This window comes from Centruroides sculpturatus, unplaced genomic scaffold, assembly GCF_000671375.1.
Source record: "Centruroides sculpturatus isolate CEXI.00-Female unplaced genomic scaffold, Cexi_2.0 scaffold668, whole genome shotgun sequence".
NCBI classification, from domain to species: domain Eukaryota; kingdom Metazoa; phylum Arthropoda; class Arachnida; order Scorpiones; family Buthidae; genus Centruroides; species Centruroides sculpturatus.
The window spans coordinates 143,362-153,423 of NW_019385523.1; the positions used below are offsets into that span (position 1 = coordinate 143,362).

The 10,062-nt window shown below is 36.4% G+C and overlaps 1 protein-coding gene across 5 annotated transcripts in view; it reads left to right on the forward strand.

Annotated features, from left to right (window-relative positions):
• The window catches only part of LOC111639786, a 60,041-nt gene that overhangs the window by 37,387 nt on the left and 12,592 nt on the right, over positions 1-10,062 (forward strand). For all 5 annotated transcript variants that reach the window (XM_023385729.1, XM_023385727.1, XM_023385728.1 and 2 more), the window contains one exon: positions 8,831-9,378. In XM_023385729.1, coding sequence (XP_023241497.1) covers positions 8,831-9,378 — 548 coding nt within the window. The remainder of the gene's footprint in view (positions 1-8,830; positions 9,379-10,062) is intronic.

A 10,062-nucleotide genomic window follows, 5' to 3' on the forward strand; every position in this document is an offset into this window, starting at 1 on the left:
CAAGATCACACTTCTAGATAGAGAAGTCATTGCAAATGCACAACATCTTGGAAAATTACGTAAGATCCGATTTACTTGGATCCCTGCACATAAAGATTACGAAGGAAATGAGTTATCTGACCGTCTGGCTAAGAAAGCCCGTACTCTAAACACAAGTCCAACTTATACAAGGTTGCCAAAGTCAGCTTTAAATAAACTCCTTTATGACTGGGCATTGGATCAATGGCAGAATTACTGGAACGACTCTACTACGGGCAGACTCTGCTACCGCTTCATCCCTTCTATATAGAACAGGAATACGAATAAGCACTATAAGCCTAGATCCGATACCACTCAATGCGTGACAGACCATGGCAACTTCATGGCCTCCGTTTTTGGAAAAAGGATCACCAATGTGAGATTCTGAATTTTTAGGGAAATTATTCCTGAAAATGGATAGAAAAACGTTAAAAATTAAATATAATAAGTCGGAATTTTTATCAAAGTTACACATCAAATAGAACCAGGAACAAATGTTTCCTGTGTTGACAGTCAGTTCCCGAGAGAGATCTTTATCGCTCATGACTAAATGGCTGACTAAAACCCAAAAGACTCATCGTGATACCCAGTCAGATGATCCTTAAGCTCGATCTCCATTGGAAGAGATCTGGAGAAATTGAAAATAATAAGTAGGGGATACGCGATAAACTCAGCGCCTCAGCATGTCCTTGTTTAATTTTGTTATTATGCCATAGTTCCTCATACAAGTAACTTCCGCCTAAGATTATGATTCGCGTAAGTCGAGTTATCACAAAGGTAATATAGTATAATATCGTTTGTAAACTCTTTCTCATCTCCCATATTTAGGATTATTATAGTGTTAACGCTCTCCAGTTTAGATGCAATATTTAATTATTGATATTTTATTTTATTGTATTTATCCATTTAATTTTGTTTTTATTAAATCTTTGTTATTTGTTTAATATGGCCTCATTTCTGTCTTACCTTCAAGCCTACGTCCATTTTACTTATTCACATCCCCCCACTCGAAATTTCTCGCGAACGGATGTTAGCGTGCCTAACTCTATAACTAGGCTGGTGTCAAGAAAAAGCAACTTACAGGAGATCTTCGCGGACCCTTGCTCCTCATTAAAGTCTTAGGAAGCCATCCTTCGACCCCGATTAAGTGGTAAAGAGCACACTCCCGACTCTCTACCCCCGGCAAGCCTCTCACACCAGCAAATGTCACTGCGATGGTGCTAGTGAGGGAGACGCCCTCCACTTCATTTTTCACTGTCCTTTGCATGATGAACATCGTTACCCTTTCTATCGTGATTGCATCCAGGAAGGACCGAACTGGCCGCCGAATCTAGAAGACATTTTTATCAAGACAGGTCTTTGGAATACCTTTGAGACTTTTATTGCTCTTCTCCCGGACAGTTATAAGACTAACACAACACTAAGAGACAGCGACATACACGAAAACGACGAAAGCAGTGATGCAACGATAGAAGATAGTGACAGTGATCAAACTGATCGTTTTTCTGTCGTCCCAGGTTAAGTATTGTATATCAGTGTTATTAACTGCGTTATCTGTAGCCTATTTATCTTTTCTCTTTTGTCACCCATTGATTTACTTACTAATTGGCTAGCGCAGGGGTCGGCAGTTTGTCAAGTGAGAAAAGCCAAATTGTTATGAAAACAGGATAACAAAAGTACCAGAGAGCCGCATATTAATTTAAATGTGCGAAATACGACACACGACAGGGGCGCCTCTAGTGGCCGTTTTCGGCATAACGTTACACAAATGGACGGACACGCGTTCATTGGGTAATACAGGTAACCCCCGTATAACACGGTAGTTACGTTCCAAAAAATTGCCGTGTTATACGAAACTAATACGAAAAGGAGGGTTAGGTTCCAAAAATTAAAAAACATGCCTGTATATTTTCATAATTAAGATAAATATCTTCATTAAAATTTTTTAAGTGATACGTATTAATATAAATTGAACAATGTTTTCTTCGTCATCAGTAAAAACACTATTAATTAACCGAGAGCGTTTTCTTTTTGGCAAGTTATCCTTATCCTCTGAGCATTTTTCTGCATTATCTTCAGATCCCCTTATCCTCTGAGCATTTTTCTGCATTATCTTCAGACCCACGCTTTACCTTTTGCAAAATGTATGTAATTTTAGATCGCTTGCTTCTAGTTAAAAGGTCTTTATAAATTTCCTTATATGGTGCTAAGCACTTATGAAGAATAAAGCGAGTATGGAATAAGGGAAAAACATCTGGCACTACAAAAGCAGAAGCGTCGCGATCTGGCAACATTGAAACAAGTTTCCAGAAGGACCACGTGTATCGACAGAAGGCGAGAAAAGAAAATTTACGTACTTAAGTACTAATACTTCACGAAAATAATAATTTTCGCGAACTATTATTACTTAAGTATGTAAAAATTTATTACATTTCCTGTTGTACGAGGGTTTTACACAATTCTCGAACCGTGTTAGAGCGAATCCGTGCTATAGAAGTGCCGTGTTATACGGGGGTTACCTGTATATATAGATATGCTTCAAATGGTACCACTCTTATGCGACTCATATTGATCAACGCGAGTGTGGTCATGTGCGGAAGGAGAACAAGTCGAAATGTGTTCGGCGGCTCTATCTCATAAACTCATAAGTTATAAGGCTGCGGTGAAATGAGGTGAAATGAAATTGGAGTTTATGTCCGAAGAGCCGCAAACGTCTATGCAAAGAGCCGCATGCGGCTCGCGGCCGCTAATTCCGACCCTTGGGCTAGCGCATGGAAGAATAATTCTGTTCGTTACAACTCGCGGAAATAACTGTTTAGTTGTCTGGTTACGGTGGTTAATTTTGTTAGCCCAAGCATATATCATTCGCGCATTGTACAAATTTATTACATTAATTACAAATTTAAATGTATATCTATATATATAAAATTGCTTGTCCTGACTGACTGACTCACTGACTGATTTATCATCGCCCAGAGCAAACCGCTGGACCTATAGAGGTGAAATTTGGTACTCAGTTAGGGTACGTCACGAAAACGCACACTAAGAAGGGATTTTTCGAAATTCCCAAGTGGGGGGAGAGGGAGAGCATTAAGGGTTAACCGGAAAAACTGCTTCTCCTCTATTTTAGATGCGATTTTTTTGTTTTCAACTACATTTAGTCTTCATCGAGTACTTAGGGGTATTAAATTGATAACATTTCAGACATTGTTATAAATATTTTTATTTATTTCGATTTTAATTTAAAATGTTTGATCCGTTTTAAATTCGCATTTGTTATTGCATATTGGTTCGATTATAGAAAGACTGTAAACGTTTCAGAGAATTGATCAAATTGAAAACAGTTCGTTTGATTCTCGGCAATTCTCTTCAGCGGTAGGTGTTATTTGACAATTACTATGGTTATTGAAATATTGAATGTAAATGTGGTTTACTTGCAAAACCTCCGCGGACGAAGTTGCGGGTAACAGCTAGTTATTAATAACCGTTGGTTTACATTTGTTGTAAACTGAAGATCTGTTTTGTATTGTATACAGCTAGTGTACTCTTTAATTATAGGTTAACTCAACGCGCGGAAATTACTTAACAGTATCCATCCTTTAGTCAATCATTTTCTGCCATCATAAATAGTAATCTACGCGTTAACCGCTCCTTTTATAATATAATATTGTCGGTACCCTTAGTGGTTGTTACTGTCGTATATCGCATACCCTGGTGTACCGTTATATGTTATACAGCTCGGACCAATCGTCGTAACGGTCAATATGTAAATATCTACCGATTGTATTACGTAATTGTATCGTAATAGATTGGTTGTAATAGTGCCGATAAGGCGCCCCGAGATCCTCACTACTCTTTATCTTTCCTATCCCCCCTACTTCCCAAACCATTCTCCTCTAGACTACTTTTCTTCTCCTCACTTTCTAAGGCGGATAAAGTCGGCACGGGCCGATAGCTCATCTACGTTTAAACTAACGTCGTACCGTACGCCATCGAGTTATTCGACAGCGAATAACTCGATGGCCGGTTCAGAGGTTCCCTCCACCCGTATAGCGACGTCCTACGCTCACTCGATATCGTCAGTCTACGTTTCATTGGAAGGAACGAGTGTCAAAGCGAAGTACGAATATAAAATATTAACGCAAAATATATAAAATTCCTTTATAATTGTTGATTCGTTGTTTTTATTCTTATTTGCCTCCGTCCATCATTACCATCCATTCGGCAATACGGACCGAGCGAACTAATGCCGACTGTCTATATCGATGGCGAAAAGAATCGAATGGCTCTGGATTTTTCCTAATCGAATGGATTAACGAGGAAAAGATGGCAACTATTTTTTACGGAAAGTAATTCGTTCTCCGAAGTTTGCTTAATTTTCGATTAGTTTTCGTTGCGTACGCTCGGCACACTGGGTTTATCCGCGAAATATATCATTGGGGTATTTTTCTACTTTCGAGTAGTCGTAGGTTATGCAAATCGAGTTCCGTCGGTGAGAAAAGAGGTCAGGCCTTACGTTTTCAGAGCTTTTATATTTTTAGTGGATTACGTAAAGGGCAAAAGGACAGCCGGATCTTTAAAAACTTGTGAAAATTGCATTAGCTTCGGTCATTTGATTTAATATTTTCAGTCGCCGTTACGGAACAGCAAAAACAGCTTTACAAGTTTATTTCATTTAAATTGCGTGGTAATGTATTGATATAATCCGCCTACCGGAATGCCGTAGATTACGTAATTTGCCATTACTCCGGCGTGCTTACGAAAATTTTCCTCGTTTCCTAACTCGGCATTGAAATAAAATCGGGATGGAAAAATGAAATAAATACATTTTATTCATTTAATTTAGTTTAGTTGTATTTTTATGGCTAATCGTAGAAGCTACTTATAGATAATCCCGACAATAGTGAAAGGGTAATACATTTTCTGGAGAAAATTATAATTATTTTACGAAATTATTACAAATACTTTATTGTAATAAGAAAAATCTTGTTACAGGGGGTTAGCTTTAAAGAATTACAAAAATACAATTATTACTTATTGGAACATTTTTTTAAATATCTTGTTACATAAAATTTACTAAACATAACATATTAATCATTCAATGTACATATCATATTTCAGATTCATTAAATTGAAACAAAAAAATTATGAATATTATACATCTTACATAATGAAATTTTTTCTAGATTGGTTCTGAAATTTTCTTCTTAAATTAAATCAAAATCTCTTTTAATTTAAATTTACATTGCGCTTCTTCAATCTTTGGACATTCGGTAAGAATATAATAAATGTTTTATAAAAATGGTTATAAAAATCAAGTAGAACTTGCCTACCCGCTGGCAGAACAAGTTTAATAAATTTAGTGGTAATTATATCCATTCCAGGAGCTGTTTACGTTTTTAATTTACCAATTGATAAATCCAGTTCTTCTGTTGATATTGGAATATCTAACCTTTTCGATTATCAGATACTTCGGCATAATATAATTAATATCATCCAAATCTTTCAATCCAAAGTAAAAACTAGCAGGAAAATGGCCCGATAAGTCACAATTTAGTTCATAAATTTCCGAGCGTAAATCTACTAAAAATTCTAAACATATAAACAGTTCGGTTGTAGAACTTCCCAAAGTGAATACACAAGTAAATGCAGAAGAATAGACCTTTCCAATTCTACTATTAAGAATTTATAGTTGAGCTTGAGTCGTTAATTTTAAAAGGTCATGGCCCATTTTATTCTGTTTAACATCACTTAAGACCCTGGGAGTTTCAATTAATTATTACAGAGTAGGAGACTTTTTGATTGGACGTAATATCGTATAAACTTTCATTATTATTATGTGCAGCAGGCAAGGGACTTAATAATTGAGTCTCCACAAAACGTAAGTCTTGAATACAAGTATTTAAATTGATCGTATGTCATTGCGGAGTGTTCTCAGAAATTGAATACGGGGTAAAAGAATCCAAGTATACCAGCCCCTCCAACACATAGCTATACGTCAAAGAATAATTGCCCAACAGTATAGTATGGCCTAGGAGTTTTGGATATTTACCCGCTTTCCTTAACTCGCTTAAAACAGGAATTAATTGTTTACGTCTTAATCTAGATCTTTTTATGAGGTCCTGTGAAATTTGAATTTCTTTCCAGACGTTCGATAGGTTTTGCTGTTTCATTTTTATAAAACTCGAATATATGTAATCTCTTATTTGAGTATTTTTAATAATTAATTTAATTGTTGGATACTGTGATTTAGTTATAGGAATAATCGCTATTAAGTCATCCATTGTAACTTCATGTAATTTTAATGATTCATTACTAAGATTAAACACTTCTAGCTTGGTAGGACTAGTTTTACTGGGATATCTATATAACATTATATTATTGCCATGTTGCGCATTAACCATATTATCCATTCGATATTGCATACTTTCATTTTCTATTTTCAAATTAGCAATTTGTTGTTCAAGATTAATTATTTGGCTATTCATTTTTTGATTCTGGGCTTTAGTTTCTTGGATACTATTACGAATCTGATGCAGATCTTCTTTGATAATAGTCATTTGATTTAATATTCTCGTATTAGAAACATTAATTAATTCAGAAATTTTATTCCATAGTGTTATACTTGATATATCGGATGAATTTTTTCCTGGCGAAGATAAAAAATCAATTGGCTCACCTGATAGTTGTGAACTTAAAAGTGTAGTTTCAGAGTTCAAACCTGCGTTTGCAGAGGATGGTTCAGGAGAAGTTCTTTCGACGTGTAAATTGTAGTCAGTAATTAACCTGGAATTAATGGTCGAAGCAGATTCCTTTCTACTATTTGATTTTGACTTTTGAAGCGGTGGTCTTCCTCTTTTAATCGGCCAGCGTTGCGTATTAATTATGTTGATAGATTTATCAACAATTATAATGTTAACACACAGCACAAACTAAAAAAATTTTTTAACTTAAAATTGTTTAACAGGATACGTTCTTTACCTGTATTTGAAGTGAATAAATAAACGCGCCAGCAGCTTCGGCAGACAGAAGCGCCCCCCCCCGAAAATTATAATTATTATTACTAACGTCATCGATTACGTTGGACGTCGGTGGCGAAAATACAACGTTACGTACCACGTTATTATATTTTAACCAGATCGTACTTTTCCCTTCGATTTTAAAAAGTCAGATTTATCAATCGACTAAATTGCTAAACGATAACGCACCCGTCGATCAATCGTTCTGATATACCCGACGGTGTATTAAATTGAGTGCAACAGACACGGGCAAATGCGGCTCTTACCGAAAGCGTTAATTTCTGCTTTTTATTATTATTTTTACAGTTTTGTGAAAATACGTTTATTTAAAAAATTTAATATTTGTTTTATATTATATAATAAAATCGCCGTACAGCGGCTCCCGTGCATTTTGCAAAACCTACATTTCGGCTCCCACCGAACTTTCGCTCGCCCACCCCTGGCATATAATAAAAAGCCGGAATGGTCCGTAACTCCTTAAATGTCGACCGCCAACTACCTACGGAACCGGACCCGTTCGTAGAAAAGCGCTATTGTACACTCCCGTTTTTCGAGATTAGGGGAACGTCCATAAATTACGTAAAAGTATTTTTATACTTCTTCGACCGTCTATCGTTTTACTCTCGTAACGCCGTCGTACGTACTCTTCCTTAAAATTACGTAACGCGTATAAGTACTAAGTAGTGATACGCGGCGCGGTGTACCGAAAGTTACGTTATTCGTTAATTACGAATAAACGCGTACAAAGCGGTGTCGTACACAAATAACACGCGTTACTACGCCATACCTCGGCCACAAAAACGATAAAACTACCGGCGACTTAGCCCCTACGTATTTAACAAACTAAGACTCTCTAGAATTAAGTAACGACGTCGTAAATATTCCCCACCCCCCGTAACGCGGCGTAACCATTACCCGCCGTATCGTAAGTAGGTAGCCCTTACCTCCAGCTGGCTTCGTGGCGTGCCAGAGGCCCGCGGGAACCTTTGAACGGCGAGTTTTTCGCGCTGTTCGGAGGAGACGAAAGGTCGAAGGGGTCCGCGTATGTCTTTCGGTTTGTTTACTTCCTAACTCTTCCGGTAGGCGAAGGGTTTGGTTCGTTGTTTATACCGAATTTTTTCACTACGTTTATCAAACGCGTTAAATCATTATTTTGACGCGACAAATACCAGCGGCTAATTAAGCTCGCTTGCGAAACGGACCGCGCCCTCGGTATTCGATTAGACGTATCGCCATCTGTTGGCCCGTTTCGTGATTAAACGGCTTACTTGATGTCTCGTATCTGTATTTTGAAATTCGCTACCGCCATTTTTCAAAACGTACATGTTAATCCTCTGTTATTTATTTGTTTATAAATGAATTAAGGCCGATTGTTCGAAATGTAACGCTTTTTCTATGGGAAACGGAATCGGGTAGAACAAAACGGCTTTTTCGTTGGAATCCGTTTGAATTCTTCTATAAGATACGATTCGGAATTTTGAAAATCCGAGTCGTTAATGTTTTAAGAATGAAGTTTTGACAATTTTTGCAAAAGAATCTTTCCATAAAAAGAGTATTAAAGCCGCGCTATTCGTCGATAATCCCCAATTATTAGTGCCAAAGCGCAAATATTTTATATTTAATAAGTTTTTACACGACTAGGAATGATGATTTTCTTTTATGCGAATTTACACGTTTTATAGACGGTAGAGACGGAATCGTCGTCGATTAGACACATCTTTTTACGTACAAGTTTAAAATATTTAGAACAATAAAAGTAAATACGACGTTTAAATTTACTTTTCTATTTTAAGACATTGAAAGGCCTGACTAAAGTGGCGGATAACAGTTTCCCCAACATGATCGCTCTGCTAACTGGAAGGAAAGTTCGAATGGTACCGCAAGAACTGCCCGGTAACGAGAGCGCCGGACCGTACGACCATTGGCCATTTATATGGAAGAACTTCAAAAAAGAAGGGTACGTAACGGCATTAACCGAAGACGAGCCAGAATATACCATTTTAAATTATTTATCTAAAGGCTGTCTTCGCAAACCCACCGATTATTACCCGCGACCATTATGGTTGGCTTTATCCGAATCTTCTCTTCTGAAGAAAAGTTCCACCTATTGTCTGGGAAATATTCCCACGTACACGATTTTATTCAATTGGATGAAAGAATTTATAGAAAAATATAGCCGAGAACTGTATTTTCTCTTCTCCTTTTACATCGCCGTTACCCATACGAATTTCAATAACGCTCAATATTTGGACGGGGACGTCTACAATTTGCTCAGAGAATTGAACGAAAACGGACATTTTCGGAACACGGTGGTAATCGTTATGGGCGACCACGGCAATAGGTAAGTACTTTAACTACTCGTAAAACCGCCGTAACGGTACCGCCAGTTGGGGTAACTTTGGCTCGAAACAACAGAAACTGATTAATATTGCGCCAATATTTTTTTTATGTTCGGCACGAAATAGGGAATACACTTAGGTAAACTGTTTAAGTTTTTCGAGTTTTTAAATGCCTTAAAAAATATTGAAAATACCGTGGGAATATGCCAAAGAAATATGGACCGTTTATTTTGAAAGTGGTGTAAGTCCATTTTTTCTTCTTTCGAGATATTTAAACATTTGCATTTTAGTTGATTCAAAAATATAAACAAAGTGTACTAAGTTTGACAATGTTTCTATGACTTTAGAAATATGTAAGTTGATTGCATAAAGACTTCTATGTGAATTTATCCAAACTAATATATTCTTTCTGGGCCATAAATGGACTTACACCACTTTCATAATTACTAAACTGTAAAATTCATTAAATTTCTATTATGTAAAACTCAATGTCACTTGAAACACATTGCGTTTTATTCTGATTTTGTTCATATATAATAACAAGAAATAAAATAGTATTGTTTATTCTGAACATTAAAAATATTTACTTATTGTTAAACTATTTTATGATAAATTTATCATTATTATGAGCTTACCATTAGACACTGCTTTTCATTTAGATTCATTACATGGATTTTTTTCTAGTC